This window comes from Pezoporus wallicus, unplaced genomic scaffold (genome assembly GCF_028554395.1).
Source record: "Pezoporus wallicus isolate ANWC-B61680 ecotype Strahan unplaced genomic scaffold, APGP_CSIRO_Pwel_v1 contig_13737, whole genome shotgun sequence".
NCBI classification, from domain to species: Eukaryota; Metazoa; Chordata; class Aves; order Psittaciformes; family Psittacidae; genus Pezoporus; species Pezoporus wallicus.
In genome coordinates, this window is record NW_026641629.1 from 487,561 (window position 1) to 503,821 (window position 16,261).

Genomic DNA, 16,261 nt, shown 5'->3' on the forward strand with positions numbered 1-16,261 from the left:
ATGGGACGGGATTGGGGTGTGGGTGATGATGTTCGTCATCACCTGCAGCTGAGGGGTCAGAGCATTTAAAAGCTGCAGCTGGGGAGCTCCACCTCCTGCTCTGCTCTGGCTGGGAGTGGGGTGACGCTGCCCCACGGGTGCAGGACACAACCAGGTCCCAGGTGAGCTGGGCCTGCCCCACACCATGGCCATGGGGCGCTGGGTGCTGTGGTGAGGCTGGGCGGGCTGCTGGGGTCTGGCCCCTCTGTGCTGCTGGGCACCAGCTTCAATCCCTGCCTGGGCACCAGAGCAAAGCCTCGTCTCTGGCCAGGCAGGAGGCTGGGTCCCTGCAGTGGGGTGCTGGGGGCTGCCCCTGGGTCAGGCTCTGCTCTGGGTGAGGAGCTCCCGGCAGTGGCAGCGCTGACTCGGCCCCATCTGCCGGGAGCCCCCCGGCTGCTTTGCGGTTCATTGCTCCCTGGGGCTCGGCAGCGCTCCCCTCGCCTCGCCTCTGCTTTGCTCATCTGAAGCCCTTTGTCATGGGTTAGAGTAACAAAAGCACCGGCCGCTGCCCGGGGGCTGGGGACGGGCACGGCGCTGCTGGTGACCGCGGCGAGAGCCACCGAGTCCCTTGCGCCCGGCCTGGCTCCCAGCTGCAAAGCCCGGTCCCGGCGGAGCAAGGGGCACCGGAGGCGGGGAGGGGAGCACGCAGGTGCTGCCAGGAGGGAGGGGTTCGGGGGCTGCAGGGCAGGGGGGCTCTTGGTGGCAGCTCTGCTTTGCCACAGGCAGCCACAGCCGCGGGGCTTGGGCTGCGCTTGGGTTCCCGGTCAGGGACCCGCGCCCCGGGGGAAGGAGGGGAGCGGGAGGCGCCGTCTGCCTTGGAGGGAAAGGAAGAGCCGGGGCTGCGCTGGGGAGGGTGAGAGGCTGCAAATCACCTCCAGTGGCGAGTAAACAAACCGCTGTGTGGAGGAGTCACCTGCAGACCCCAGAGGCGAGCTTTAAAACGAACGGGTTTTATTAGCAGAGATTAATTTTGCCGAGTTTAGGGGAAATTTTGGCGTTGGAGCCAAAGGAGAGGGACCTGCGGGACGTGTGAGCAGGACCCAGCACCCCCGTTGGCAGCACCTGACCCACGGGCTGTGTGTGGGGCTCTGCCCTGGGTCTGTGTGTGCAGGAGGTGGCTGGACACGGGTTTCTCTGCCCCTCATCCCTGGGGAAGATGCTTGGAGCAGCCCCGCTCCCTGCCCCTGGGGAGGGCTGAGCCCCTGTGCAGCCCCTCCAGCTCCGCATCCTCCAGGGCATTGAAGGTGCTCAGTGGAGCTGGGCACCCTCCGCACCCTGGGTGCTGCCCCAGCTCGGTCCCTGGTCCTGGCACGTTGGGTGCTGCTCGGGTGCCTGCCGTGGGGAAGGGGGTTCGGGCAGGGCAGTGGAGCAGCCCCCGGCTCGCTTGTGAACGGGCTGAGCTTAATATGCAAGTCACTGCTGGGGAGGAACCAGCCTCATGAAAATGCCATTTCCACGCAGTCGCTCTTCTGGCCATTATCCTGCTTCAGACAAAAGCAATTTACTCTGCCTGTAATAAAGCAGGGGTGATAACGAAGCTGAGGAGAGCCGTGACAGGCGGCTGTGACGGCGGCGCCGGGGGGGTCCGGGAGAGCCGTGACACCGGATGAGGGCACCGGGGGTCTTGGTGCAGTTGGTTGTGCTGGGGCCCGGATGGGGGGGGGGCTTGTCTCGGTGCAGGTGAATCCAGAAGGATTCTGCTTCCCAGAGGGACCAGCTCACACCACCAGCAGAGGGTTGGCGTGAGCACATGAACCCGAGGGGTGAGCTCCACTAAGTGCTACAACCCCCAAAACCCTGTGCCAGTCCTGGGGTGCTCTGGAGCCTAAAGGTTTCCTCTCCCACCTCTCCCGTCTTCCCATCAGCTCAGCTCTGCGGGGCACCTCTGTGCAAAATCCAGCCCCGTGTTAAACAGTCGGCGTGTGTATCCACAAAGCATGAAAGGGCAGAAGCTGAGCTGCAGCCCTGTCCTAGCTGCTAAAAAGCCATCCATTTGTGTGTTTCCTGGAGGACCAGCCCCCTTGGTTCCAACCATCAAGACACGTTTTGGATGCTCACCCGGGATCCCCAGCAGTGATGCTCGAAGCCTGTGCCATGTCACCATCAGTTTATTGCTTTGGTTTTTGCCTTTCTGAGCTTGCTCCCACACTCGCAGTCACAGTCTGTCCCTTTGCTCCCCCAGCACAGAACTCTTGTGGGTGCTGCAGCTGCCAGGAGCCGCTCGGGGTGAAGGAGCTGAATCCCAGAGACACGGTCTGGGAGCAGCCGGCTGCAGATTGTCTGCGATGGAGCCTGGAGGACCCGGAGCTGCAGCGGGTTCCTGTGAGCCCTGCGTGTTCCGAGGGGCAGCAGGAGACCCCAGGGACTGGCTGTCCCCCCCGCTTGCTGCATTGCAAACCATGGCACTGCCATGCTCACACCTCCTGTCACCTCCTCTGACCGCGTCTGCGCGCACCCTGGAGGCTGCACAGGGCACAGGTAGATAACTTCATCCAGGTCTCCTCAGGGTGGGTGATGGAGAGGGGTCAGAAATGCCCTGTGGAAATGGCAGGCCACTGGGGAGGCAGGAGGAGCCTTCACTCACTGCAAGCTGTCAGCCAGGGCTGGGTTTCACTGGCACATCTGGTCACACTCTAATCCTGCTCTGTGGTGGGACTTTGGAGCACAATGCAGTTGCCTGGTCTCAGCAGCAGCCTTGATGTTCCTCAGAGGATCTGTTGCTCTTGCTGGGAATACTGGTGAGGATTTACTGGAAATGCATTTTAACTTTTCTGATATCAATTGGTTTTACAAAGAAAATGGCTTTAACGCACCCAGACTGGATCCTTTCCTGGGAAGGGTTAAGGCCAGAAATGGGCTTCTGAGTTGTCAATTGCTGTCAAGCAGAGAACAGGAGAAAGGATGCCAGTTGTGAGGAGGTTGGAGGAGTGGGGTGGCTGCTGCAGGGGCACTGGCCAAGGATCCAGAGCTGGGAAGTAAGTTCTGGAAAATGACTCGCTCTTGGTACTGAAGCCCTTGAAGCAGATGTGCTGTGACCCTCGGAGCCCTGCCCAGCACCAGGCCAGGAGGAATCAGAGCAATGTACCCACCTCACCTCGACTGCTGTTTAGAACAGGCGGCTCCTCCTCTGCCCCGCACGATCCGGGCTCCAGATCCCGGCCTCTTCCTGGGTGAGCTCCATCCCGGCAGCTCCTCTCCCGCTCCAGCCACTTCAGAGCTCCCTCAGGGAGGGGGTTCCTGGGCTCCGCTCTCCCGCTGCCGCAGCCGCTCCAGCAGCAGCCGCACGTTGTCCGTCAGCTCATTCCGCTGCCTCCCCATCCCTGCCAGCTTCACCGGGCGCAGGCTGGCGTGGGGGGGCTCGTACCCGTGCGGGCAGCAGGTCTCTGTCAGCAAGAGCCATGTCCAGTCAGGGTCCACGGCCATTAAGTGGAGGAAAACACTGGGAAACGGTGGGAAGAAAGGAAGGAGTGAGAAGGGCTTCTGCTTGGCACCCAGCAGGGCCCTCAGCAGAGCTGCGGGACGCTCTGATGTGCTCTGCCAGCTTGAACAGAGGCGCATTAGAGAGCACCATTAAAATGGCTCCTGTGCTCAAGAGAAGACAGTGGAGCTGTTTCACAGCTGCTGGCAAGTGGGAGAAAACCTGTTCTGCCCAGCAAGTTATGGACATCAGCCCAGCACCTGCTGAGTAACTGACCCAGGCTCTGGTCTGGCAAAAGCCTGTCCCAAGCACTGGGAGGTGACTGCAGCGTACGCACGTGCTGCTCACACCCAGGATGCTCTGGATCTGCAGCGCTCCTAAAGCAAGGTGTGGATGTTGGTCAGCACCCTCGCTGGGTTTGGCAAATGAGGGGTCAGCTCACTGGACTGCTCTCCATTTTGGGTGGTGAACACAAGGGGGTTCCTGGGCAGCTGCCACAGGTAAGGTTAAACGCTGTATTGAGGGCATTGTATCCTAATCCTTATTTGCTGCCTCCAAATTGTCTTTCTTCTGCACAGCACCTTTCACAAAGCAGGATTTTCTTTAAAACCAAACAAACCCCACACCTCCTTCCTTACCAATGGAATGGAGGAGGAATGGCAGCTCCTCAAATGCTTTACACTGTGTTGATGGTTTTCACTGTGAATGTCAATACCTCGGGTAAGCCAGGGATTTGATCTCTGAGCAAGCACCCTCCTGCCTCCAGCTGTGAGCCCCATTGCAAAGCCTCTGGACAGTCCTGCTGGAGAGCAGGAAGCTCCCAGGAGGGAACGGCTGGTTGGCATGACCTGCACTTGCTCATTTCCCCTGCCAGCTCTGCCTGCAGTAACCTTTGGGCTCAGCCAGGCCTGTCCTGGGGTTTGAGAAGCAGCGTCCACTGAAATCAGTCACGAAACCATGAGGAGAGCAGTGGGATGAGGCGATGGGAGGGGCAGAGGTGGGTCTGTCTGTCCCCGCAAGCAGCACTGGACGGAGCTCCCCTCTCTAAAATCAAAGATCACCTGCTCCAAAAGCCACACAAAATGCAGACCCCACTGTGTCCGAACTCTCCCTGAAGAACCTGCACCCCTCGAGTGAGCTCATTTCCTACCTAAACCAGGCAGGAATCCTGTTTAGCAGCTCTCCTGTGAGAGGGAGCACGGTGCTGAGGGGAACCTGGGAGAGCACAGAAATGAAATGAAGGCACTAGAAAGCTCCCTCACCTCACAACAATCCTGTGGCTGGGTGACCCTTACACCATGAGCAGCCAAAGCTGTTGCTTTTCCCTGTCTGCCATTAACCCCTCGCCTCTCTCTCGGCGCAGGTCTCTGCACAGCAACGAGGGGAGATGTCCCTGCAAGCTGCTGGCAGCGTCCCCTCCTGTGGGTGCTGTGGCTCCTATCGGTCTGCTCCTGAGGAACCAGCCTGGACGTGCCCCAAAGCCATGGGCAATGAACCTCCTTCCTGGGAGCGGCTGGATGTAGGTGAGCTCACGGGGCTCCTGCTCCCCTTCCTTGTTCCTGCAGCTCTCTGATGGGACACAGGAGGACAGGCCTGGCCCCAGGGGCAGGGCTGGCACCTCCTGCCAGCCCCACACCAGCTCTCCAAGCTGCTGGTGCTCGCTTGGCCGTGGCAGCATGAGCGCGCTGCTGCCAGCAAACAGCAGGTCCCAGTGGCTTCCCCAGCTCAGGATGGGTGCTGGGCAGCTGCTCGGGAACAATCCTCTCTCCGTGTGGCGGGGCGGATAGGGCCAGGCAAGATGAGTCACTGTGAAGTAAACATAGGAATGGGGAATACTGTTCAGCTGGCTTCTGCTTCTCCAGCATGGGCACAACCTGGGCTCTCGTATCCTTCCAATACCTAAAGGGGCTGCAGGAAACCTGGAGAGGGGCTTTGGACAAGGGCCTGTAGGGACAGGCCAAGGGGAATGGCTTTAACCTGCCAGAGGGGAGACTGAGATGAGCTCTTAGGCAGAAGCTCTTCCCTGTGAGGGTGCTGAGGCGCTGGCACAGGGTGCCCAGAGAAGCTGTGGCTGCCCCATCCCTGGCAGTGTTCAAGGCCAGGTTGGACACAGGGGCTTGGAGCAAACTGCTCCAGTGGAAGGGGTCCCTGCCCATGGCAGGGGTTGGAGCTGGAGGAGCTTTAAGGTCCCTTCCAACCCAAATCAGGCTGTGGTCCTGATTCCCAGAGAAGACCTCTGCTCCCTCAGCCTCTCCCCATCAGCTGCTCTGCAGAGAGCCACCCCCAAGAGCTTGGTGGTCCCTGGAGAACTCCACAGCCTCTGGTGCTGCAGTGGCCTGAGGTGTGTGATTATCTCCGATAACCCGGAGTGCCGTGCAGCTTAAAGAACAACTTGACTTTCACATTTCAGACTAACGCTGGGGTAGTTTCTAAGCAACCTGTTTCCATGGCAAAGAATCCTGGGGTTAATCCAAGTTTGTTTTCTGATGTTGCTTTTTTTTTAAACTTAAATATAACTTTATTGGATTTTGCTTGTGCAGGTGGCTCTCAGTGTACTTGAGCCCAGCACGAGACTGATGGCTGTCAATCAGCAGGCAGTGAACTACACAATCAACGCAAAGGAGGTACGCTGCTAGACCAACTCCCAGATCTAAAAAGGTCCAAAAATAGTTCCTATTTGTTCCTGTTGTGCTAAACCACTTATTCTACCAGCACAAAGCAGAGCATGGCTGTTTTCTTACCTTTTCCCAAGCTCCAAGCAAAGCCAGGGCACAGTGGATGGGCTGGCAAAGGACAAGTCTGGCTGCTGCATCTCTGCTGAACATTAAACTAACAGGCTTCAGTAGGCACTGGGGAAATTATTTCTGGAGAAAACCAGGAGAAAACCCCCATTCCTACCCAGGTGGTTGATGCAAGGGTCAAATGGTAAAACCTCCAAAGCTCTGAGGGTGCATTAGGAATGGAGTGTGAATTTCCAAGCAGCCTGCAAAATGCAGAACTCCAAAGTTGGCACAGGCTAGTGACAACTCCTTAGACCCTATCCCTTCAGTTTCTTTTTCCCTGGAGTGAAAAGCTTGTCAGGAATGATACAACTTAATGGACTGATGAGAAGCTCAGATTCACACATGGTGACTTTGTTTGCACCATCACACCCCACCTTGTTCTAGTGCTTGGGCCCCACATGCCCCCTTAGCTGCTTCAGGGGTTCTGGTCACTGTACCTGCAGTGCACTGGCTTATTCTTAATGGCAGGGCAGACACAAGCAGTGCTCCCCAGCTTCCCAGGCTCTTCTGCAGCAGCTCTGGGTTGGGGTCTTTTTAGTGTGTTTTAGGTTGTTTTGGTGCATTTTGTTTTTCTCAGGCTTTGGAAAACACTCCTCTCCTGGAACACTCCCAGCAGTCATCTTACAACAAAGCCCATTGTCCCATTTTCTCCTCCTCAGCCATGCTGGAGTCCTTTTTCCTTTTTTTCCCCAGTGTCTCTTTTTGCCTGGTGAGTATCGCATGAAGCTGCAGTTACAAAATTCACTTACTCCCAGTGGTTCACCTAATGAAACTACAGGGTTCCATAAATGGGATTAAGCGGCCTCCTTGGGGCATGATAACATCCCTGGAAGACAGCCAGAACTCCCTTGGTTTTTTCTCTTGTGGTTCCAGCACCTTGGCTAAAATTCCTGCTCAGCCCTTCGCATACCTGCACGCTCCTCACTCGCTCAGTGCAGGGAGTTATTGGAGCTATGACTGACTTTGTAAGACCTGACCTTGCTCTTGGCAGGTCACAACTCATGAGTTGAATAAGAATCCAAAAAGCTGAGCAAAGGCCACTTAGTATAAATCAATATGGCAAGCTGGTTCCAAACATCTTTTTACCTTGTGTGATTTCTGCAGTGATAAAGCTGAGTTATGTGACGTATGTTGGCACTCAGGCTGTGGCTAAGATTAGCTCTGGCCCATCTGTTTTTAGAAGCATTTAAAATGCAGAATTCTTCATGTATCAGGTGATAAGTGCCCTTGCCTGGATGGAAAGGGCCTTACATGTGACAGCCTGTGTCAATTTGCAGGATTGCTTTTGGGCACATGGAGAGCAAGGAAAAGGACTGGAGCTTACAGGAATGTGGTGCTTGAGCTGCTGGAGAAAGGAAATTGGGGAATGGCTGAGAAGTGATTCTTATCCGGCTGAAGCCTTGTATCATGTATTCTAGTTAGAGGTGATTGTGCTGTGCTTAACTCTGATCCCCTCAGGCTCCAAGACCAGGGATCAGACAGGACTAAACTAAAACAAATAGGAATGAAAACTACAGGTACTGCCATAGGCATGGTTAGTATCAGGCCAGATACAATGCATGCCTCAGAGCATGTATGTGTCTGGTCAACACAGCTGCACAGAGAGCTGTTCACAAAGGCCTTTCTTTGTTCAGTGAAATGTGCAGTGCATCAGAGGCAGGGGGGAGCAGTGTAACATGTGCCATTTCCCTTAAAATAGAGTAAAAATAATATACAGGAGAAAAACATTGCTTGCCCTGAACTTTACTGCCCTTTTCCTCCAACAGCCGTGAGCATCCTTCACAGTACAGCTTCTAATGACCCCATCGCATCGCAGGGCTCAGGCAGTATTTTCCCCCAGCCCTACCGGGGAGGGAAATTGCACAGCTTTTTAGATTGTTTTGTTAATGATTTGAAAGCTTAAGGTTCCAAATATCTAGATGGATCCTGGTGTTCTGCTTTCCTTCCAGCATTGCTTACACAAATGAAGGCTTTATTGTGCTAAGGGTATGCAAGCCTACAGCGACGAGCCTCTCAGCAGAACAAACGCTGCCGAAGCCTGCTGCGATGCAATGAAAGCCACGAAGGTAAAAATAAACCTGCTCTCCCCAGTGCAGGAATACAAACAAAGGCACAGCTACAGCTTCTGAGCACGCTCCTTCTGAGCTGCTGCCCAGCCACACAAAGCCCTTCACCCCATGCACCTCAGAGACCGGTGCTTGGCGAAGGGAATGGCAGCTCTTCTGTTTGCCCTCTGAAGTCTCCACACCCGCTGAACCTGCTCCCTGCTGGCTCCCTCCCCGTAGACAAGGCTGCCCACACAGAGAGGGAGTTCTCCCCTGTCCTTCAGTAGGGACAGAGAGGCACAGCTCACCCATTCATGCTCTGTAACTGGGCTCGTTTTGTCTGCTGAAATCTCTGGCCCTGTGTCCAGGTGACAACATATGACAACAGCAATTTCTTATCCTGACGGCAGGAACATGCTGAGCAGGATCTCGTACACCGAGCAGCAAAGTATGTCTGTCAACACTTCATAGAGCTGATGTGTGTTCACCTAAACTGTTTGTGCTCCTCTAACCTCTCCCAGAGCAAGACTGGTGCCAAGACTGACAGCTTCCCAAACAACTCTCATCCACCTGGCAGAGCCCCGCCTGGCATCTTCATAGGAGCCCAGGGAAAATGGAAGGATAACAGAAGTAAATCCCCAGCCTGCAGAAGGTACTACGTGATAAAACGCATGGGAATGTCTGGCACATCCTCTTGCATAGCTGCCTTCTCCTCTGCAGTTTTATGCCACCGGTGGGCATAGAGCCCCAAGTATTCCCACAAAGGAGGCAGTTAGAAAACAGCAAGTAGCTCATCTTCTCCCTCTGTTCCCAAATGCCCTGCAAAGAAATCTGAAAGTAAGCTGAGGCTTGTGGGCATGCTACCCTCTAGCTCATTTTGGGTAGTAGATGGTACTTAAGCAGAGAAAGGGGTTAACTTCCATGATACCCTGTTGTGCAGGACTCCAACGTGCCAGAGGGAGGAGTGGGAAAAGTGCCTAGGGAAAGGGGCAACTCTGCTGCCTCTGTCCCTCATTATTTGTACACCTGATACAAAGGCATTTATGAGACATTACCTGTGGGCAGCTTCTTGCAGTTTCCTGGGTTGCTTGGCGCTGAGGTAAATCAGGCAGGCATCTGCCACTTTATTCAGGTCACACTCGCCTGCAGAAATGGAACAGAGAAGAAGGGTAGGAGGTAACCCACTGCAGCCTGACAGCTCTAAATTGGCAGCAAGAGGCTTCTGAGACTTTGAACTGTCTGACCCAGAGCTCTTCTGACCCTGCCTTTTGAGCATCTTGCTGCCAAGCTAGGAAAGCAATCAAGGGCATTGAGAGAGGAAAAGAGCAACTGCCCAGAAAACCTTCTCCCTCATCAAAGTCAGCTCCAGGAATTTAACCTAGAAGAATTTCAGAGGGTCTCATTCTGTAGAAGAATGCAATGTGCTGCATTTAAAGGGTCACTCAGAGAGATGCCCCAAAATGGAACCAGTCAGGTTAGCCAGAAGTCTTAGCTGGGCTCCAGTTCTTCAGTTAACTGAGAACAAAGCATGGCCCAACAGGCCCGGCTGCAGCTATCCAGGAGCTCCACTTTGTACCCACTTCTCATGCACAAGTGACATGATCAGTCAGATTCTGCAAAGTGTTGGGAATCTTCTCTCCCATTTGTCTCTTGGGGAGTAAAGAGCAACCAGCCTCTCTTTACAGAGCTCTCAAAGAGGACACATGAAGGACCTGAATGGGATGAGGCTGGGGAAATCAGGAAATCAATCCCACGGAGGAGCAGAGGGCTAAGAAGCAACTGCAGGCTTGGTCAGTGGAGCTGAAAGGAGAAGAGGTAAGCCTGGCAGAGATCTCGCACAGCCTGTACCTCCCTGGTACTCACCCATGTCCAGCTTCTCGCACAGAGAGCCCAGGCCCTGCAGCACAGCCAGCTGCAGCTTGAAGGCGAGCGTGTGGGTGTACACAGGCCTGGCTCTGGCACTTGCTGGGGCCTGGCTGAGGAGGGAGCTGGTCAGCTTAGGCAGGACATCTCTGGAGAATCTCGGCCTCAGGAAGTCCCCACACTTCTGAGCCAGGGTACACAGCACCTAGTGAGGAAGCACCAGTTACTGGAGGGTAAGTGCACAGAGCTCTGGGAGGAGCCCAGCATTCCAGAGCTCTGTTGGGACATGGCACTCCTTTCCTGGGTAGTTTTATTGCAGCTGAGGTCAATGTGGCCACACCTGATATGGTTTTCCATAGGGAGCAGAAGGTGAATGCTCGATTGAGGGGCTGAGTGACCTGCACCCTGCTTTTGTTTCACTTGACCACCTCCTGGGACTGCCCTTCTCCCACCCGCACAGTAAAGGTAGGAGTAGCTTGTCAAGTCTCACTCAGAATTGCTGGAGGAGCCTCTGATGGAAGATGCCACTAAGATATAAATCCCCTTTGTAGTGGAAACAGCCCATCTACAAGCATGGCAGTGAGCAGAAAGGCTGACTGGCTACAGCCCAGGCACCCAGCACCCATGGGTGTGTGCCCAGGAGAGAAACCAAACTGACCTAGAGAATGGCCTTAAATACACGTGAAAAGGAAGGAGGGATCCATGGGCCCAATCCATCTGGTCACAAAACTGTTCCCTCTTAGAACTTGGCTTATCCTCTCCTCTCCCAATACCTCCATTGAGGAAAAAATCCCTCCTTTTCAGTCTTAACACTTCCAAAGAGGGTATTGGTGCTGGCTCCACCAAGGGCAAGTTGCACTATGCAGTGCCTCTGACAGCTGCTTAGGCTATAAAAGAACCATTTTCCTCTTCCCTGCAATACCCACTACCATTGCTCTTCCCCCCAGGAACAGTGTCAAGGTTTGATCTGTGGACAAGCTGCAGTGGGTGTGGTACAAGCCTTCCCTCTGCAGGGTGGTGACCCTGTGTTCCCAGCCACAGTTAACATCACTCCGCAGGCTCGGGGCTTCTCTCACGGGCAGAGCAATGCCTGAGCACTTGGCTTCCAAGCACCAGCTTGAAGGCTCTTGGCAGAGCCTCGCTGCTGTACCTTGAAGGCTCTGAGCACTGCCAGAGGGTCATCGCTGATCAGGCGGGTGACGAGAGCTGGCCAGACACGGTGAGCCATGGGAAGCAGATGGTTTCCGTGAGGATGCAGCACAATTACACAGAGCTCCAGCACGTCCAGAACCTGAGCAGGAGGAGCAGGCAACAGACCTTGAGCATTGCAGCTCCAGGCATCCGGGTGGATCCCCAGTGACATGCCAGGAGAAAGGAGGGTTTAACACAAAAGGGTACAGCTTTGCCTAAGCATGAGCTGGGATAACTGAGCAGTACACAGAGCACAGGCCTGGTAGGAAAGGGACAAGTAGCACAGTGACATAACCTGCACTGGGCTATGGGGATGGGCTGGAACCAGGGCATGTACCCGGCCTTATCCTGCAGGCTGAGCTGTGCACCAGGACCCTGCTCCTGGGGAATGGGAGCAGGATCACCTGGCAGGGCTGGGGCCCTGGTGGCAAGAATCTGGGTTATGCCTCACTGCTGCATGTTCTGTCTCACTTTGCAGTTCAAAAGGAGGCCACCTTCAAAGGATTTTCATAATTAAAAAGCCTTCACCCCAGGCTTTCAGCCCTGTTATCATCCCCAGCACCTTCTGAACTGATCCTGCCTGTGCACTGCAGGCTGAGGAAGGGGGATGGAATAAAGATGCTTCTGCTTCCTCCACCAAGGCTGAGGCATAAGACTTTGCTATCACGAGCATCAAGGGAAGGTGCTGATGTGAAGCCACCCCGGCTGCCATTCCTAAACCAGACAGCTCCTGGAAAACTGTCCCCTTTTCCCCTGGCAGACTCGGGGAGTCTGTCCTGAATGAACCTATGCAGCACCAACCTTCCTCGGGCAGGAAGCCCCTCATGCATCATGCACGTGCTGACAAGCACCAGCCCCTTCTCAGCCACCACCCGTCCCCTTGGCGCTGGTGCTCACCCACCTTGAGCCGCACACGGAGGCTCCTGTCAGACAGCAAGTGGATGCACCTCTCCAGCACGTCTTTGGCCAGCTGAGCATGGCTGGGCAGGGGAGCTTCTCCTTCTGTCTCACAGTTGTTTGGCTCTGGCTTAGCAAGGGTGGGAACCTCATCTGGAAGGCAAAATCATTACTGAGGCCACGCAAATGACCTGGAAACCCTGGAAGATCACAACAGCCACCCACAACTCTGCGGGTTCCCAAGTGAGGCCTTGGGCAATTTTAAACACATCTAGATATAGGCAAGTCCATGCTTGAGTTCTGTGAGCTAAGTGTCAGGTTCAGCTCAGTGTGGGACTCGGGAGGGTTTGCTTTCTTCACTGGACAATGCAGCTGGTGTGACATTTGCAGGCTCTCCTCACCATGGACTTGTCTGCCATTGATTTTTATGAGACGTGAAAAGCCTGGGTATTTAAAGCTGAAGTGTTTAAAGGTCAGGATCGCAGCACAGCCCAGTAAAGACTAAAAATTCCCTGTATTTGTGTCTGTAAGGCCTGTCAAGGACAAATGAGAAGGGAGCGGTAGCATCATTAGCCAGAGAAGATGGTACAGGGATTCCCAAGGGAGGGTGAGGAAAACGCAGCAGGATCCTGGGAAGAGGAGACTGGGTCCTGAACCCAAATGACCTGTTATGAGGTAAGGAAAAACTGAGTGTGCTTGTGTTTTAGAGCCACGCAAGCCTTGATCTGCAACCACTGCACTCCCCCTTGCACAGAGCACAGGAAGAGCACCCAGCAGCACTGGGTGTGAGCCAAGGTCAGCTCAAAGCAGACCTGAGACTGCCAGGAGGGTGCCAGACCTTCAGCCTGGGCCTGGGTTACCCGTGTGACAAAAGGCAACCCCAGAGGTCCCCGTCTTTCTCCAAGTCTAACACGCTCTGCTCCCACCAGGCACAGCACTGACCTGCCTCCTCATCCCCTGAGTCGGGAACATCGCCCTCTGCAATCTGCTTCTGCCTGATGTAGTCCAGGAAGAACTGCTCCATGTCTCGTGCTGTCACCGCCTGTGGCCCTGGGGACAAGGTCCTGTTCTGGCACTCAGTGCTCTGCTGCTGCTGCTGTTCTTCACTGCAGAATGAGCCAAACCACTGGACTGCAAGAGAGGAGCTGAGATGTCACTGAGCAATTGCGATCCCCCTCCTGCAAGCCAATAGGGTACCGCAGGCCCCTGGGGACAAACAGGACTCTCCAGTCCCATGGGACTGAACTACAGAACCAGGCACCCGCTGTCACATCACCGTGACCTTCCTGATGGGATGAGAACGTTAAAACCCTGCTATAAAAAGGAATACACTCCATGTGCTTCTGCAGAACACTTATGGGAGCAGTAAACCCATCCTTTCTCAACCACTAAAGGCCATGTTTCTTCAGGCCAGACACAAACCAGCTGTGGAGAGGGGAAGCCTCTGGCCACCTTTTCTTGAGAGCTGGCCCACCAGCAAAGCCAAGCTGCCACCACCTCAGCTACTTGAAACCTCCCATGGCAAGTCAAAAGGCCAAAGACAAGCCCCCTTAGACTGAATTACACAAAGCAAAGGTTGTCTAGATACCTAAAGCTGTCATTAGTGAGTGTAGGACCCCGAGGAAGGTGGAAGCCTGGCTGTTGTAACACTGATCTAGCGTTGACAGGACATCTTGGATAACATCTTCTACCAGTGGCAGCAAGCTGGCATCTGAATGCCTCAGCATAGTGTCCAGCACCCGGGAGGCATGTGGCTGCTGCGCCAGCTGGCGCAAGCCCAGGGAGATCCCGTTCACCAGATAGTCAGAGTTGTCATTAATCAGATGCTGCACAGAGCCGTAGCCACAGGCCTCGCTCATCTCTGCCAGCGTCCCCAGCGCCGTCTCGCTGATGAGCAGGGTCTTGTCACCAGCCTTCTCCAGCACCGGGTACAGAGCCGTCAGCAGGAGCAGCCGGAACTCCTTCCCGAGGACAGCAGCAAAGCAGCCGACCCCTTCCAGCTGGATGCACATCTGCCAGATGTTGCTGTTCATGGTGCGGGCCGTTGCGTGCAGCTCTGGGGATGGAAGGAGAATGGTGCTGCACGTCCCCCCTGGGCGGGCAGGGAGTCCTGTGTGGTTCACAGGGTGCTGCTCATGGCTGACTTCTTCCGTATCAACGCTCGTGATCAAATACCAATTTGCCTGGTCTGTGTACTCTTCGAGAATGGATGTTACGGACCCTTTGAGATCGTCCATGCTCGGTGACGCTTCCCTTTCCTGGAGGACGTCCACTCCCACTCCTGCAGCTCCTGCAATCAGCTCATTGAGGACCATGGCCGCCTGCTTTCGGTACATGGCAGATTCGCCGTACAGCCCCATGAAATGATCCACAAGCAAATAGAGGTTCCCGTAGTAGCCAAGAACACGACACACTTGTTGAAGGAGCTGGAAAACCTTCTCCTCTGTGAAGAAGCGGAAGTATTTCCTCTGGCATCTGCCATTCTGCACACCAGGCTGCAGGGAGCCCTCACAGCCCCAGCGTCTATCCTCCACTACCTTCACGTCCGTCACGTCCAGCTCCAGAACCTGCATCAGTGCCTTGGAGAGGCGGCCGAGGTGGGATGTGGAGTTGAGGACGACGTTAATCTTGGGGCCCAGCAGCTTCAGGTAGCCGAGCAGCAAGCTCAGAGTGGAAACCTTGCCCGTGTCATCCTGAGAGCTCATCAGGCGAGGAAGCGCTGTGGCAAGGGAGTGGAGGTTCTCGGAGAGGACATCAGCCAGAGCCCTGCTCTGTGCTATGATCCTCTGCTCTGCAATGCCCTGCAGAACCTCGTTACATCTGCTCTGGACTTCGCTGCTTTCGTCGTTAACCAGTCCCACCAAGGCCTTCAAGAGGTGAGTGAAGGAGCTCTCCAGTGAATGGCTGCAGTTCCTCAGTAAGTGGTGGACCAGTTCCACCAGCTCCAGTCTCACTTTCCAGTGGGGGTGAACTGAGGAGAACTCAACCATTTTACGCAGGAGGAGAGAGAGCTTTTCGGCTGTACTTTTGCTCCAGTCGGCTCCTCTATGGACCAGTATTTCTGATACCCTGCTTTCCTTCTCTGGTAGCTTTTCTTTGCTCTTTGGGACTCTGGCTAGCTGTGCATCGGCCATCACCAGGCCAACAATCAGATAAAAGAGTCTGATGGCAGCAACGGTGGGTTTGTGCCCTTGTTTGATGTCTCCGGTAACGACCCGGGACAGGGAAATGGAAATCCCAGGCAGAAAGGAAGCAAACAGATCCCCACATTGCTGCGCCTCGTCATCGCCAAGGGGCCGGTGCTCCTGGCAGTCGCACTGCAGGACCAGGACCTGCAAGCACTTCAGCGCAGAGACCTTGAGCTGCTTTGCTCTCTCTCGCTCCACCAGGCCCAGGAGCAAGGACACAGCACAGCCGAGGAGCGGGAGGGTGGACGGCTGGTACAGGGACAGGCTCACATCGCCCGAGGCCGAGTGCAGCAGCGTGCGGAGCGCCTCGGTCACCGCCAGCTTCACGTCCTCGCTCGGCGCGGCGGGGCCGGGGGCGAGGCAGGCGCAGAGCTCCGCCAGCAGCTCCCGCAGGAGCTCCGGCCTGCGCACGGCGGTGGCCGCGAGCACCGAGGCCATGCACTGCACCGCGCTCTGCACCAGCCGCTCCCGCTGCGGCCCCGGCGCCCTCAGCGCGAAGCGCAGCGGGAAGAGGACGTACTCCTGCAGCTCCTGCAGCGCCGGGCCGCTCACCGCCGCCAGCCGCGCCGCCAGCCGACACACGTTCTCCGCCGTCTGCACCCGCGTCAGCTGCACGCAGGCGGGGCGCAGCGCCCCGAACGCGCTCCGCGGAGAGCGGAACAGGGCCATGGCCGCGGCCTGCCCACCCCCGCCGGACGCGGCGTCACCGAACCGGCGCCGAGACCGCGCCAAGCCCGTCCCGCGGGGCCCGGCGGCGGCACGCGCCGGGAGGGAAGCCGCGGCCGCCCGCAGTGCTCATGCGCCGGAGCGGGCGCATGCGCTGTACGCCTTTCCCCC

The 16,261-nt window shown here is 55.9% G+C and overlaps 1 protein-coding gene across 1 annotated transcript; it reads right to left on the minus strand.

The window, feature by feature from the left end:
- Window positions 1-2,473: 2,473 nt before the first annotated feature.
- On the minus strand, window positions 2,474-16,093 carry TTI1 (TELO2 interacting protein 1). The gene is made up of 7 exons (XM_057424758.1): window positions 13,825-16,093; window positions 13,179-13,367; window positions 12,241-12,389; window positions 11,299-11,439; window positions 10,149-10,353; window positions 9,341-9,428; window positions 2,474-3,478 (listed from the first exon to the last, which is right to left on the minus strand). The coding sequence occupies exons 1-7, from the start codon at window positions 16,091-16,093 to the stop codon at window positions 3,262-3,264; spliced, it is 3,258 nt and encodes a 1,085-aa protein (XP_057280741.1). The 3' UTR covers window positions 2,474-3,261.
- Window positions 16,094-16,261: the final 168 nt, after the last annotated feature.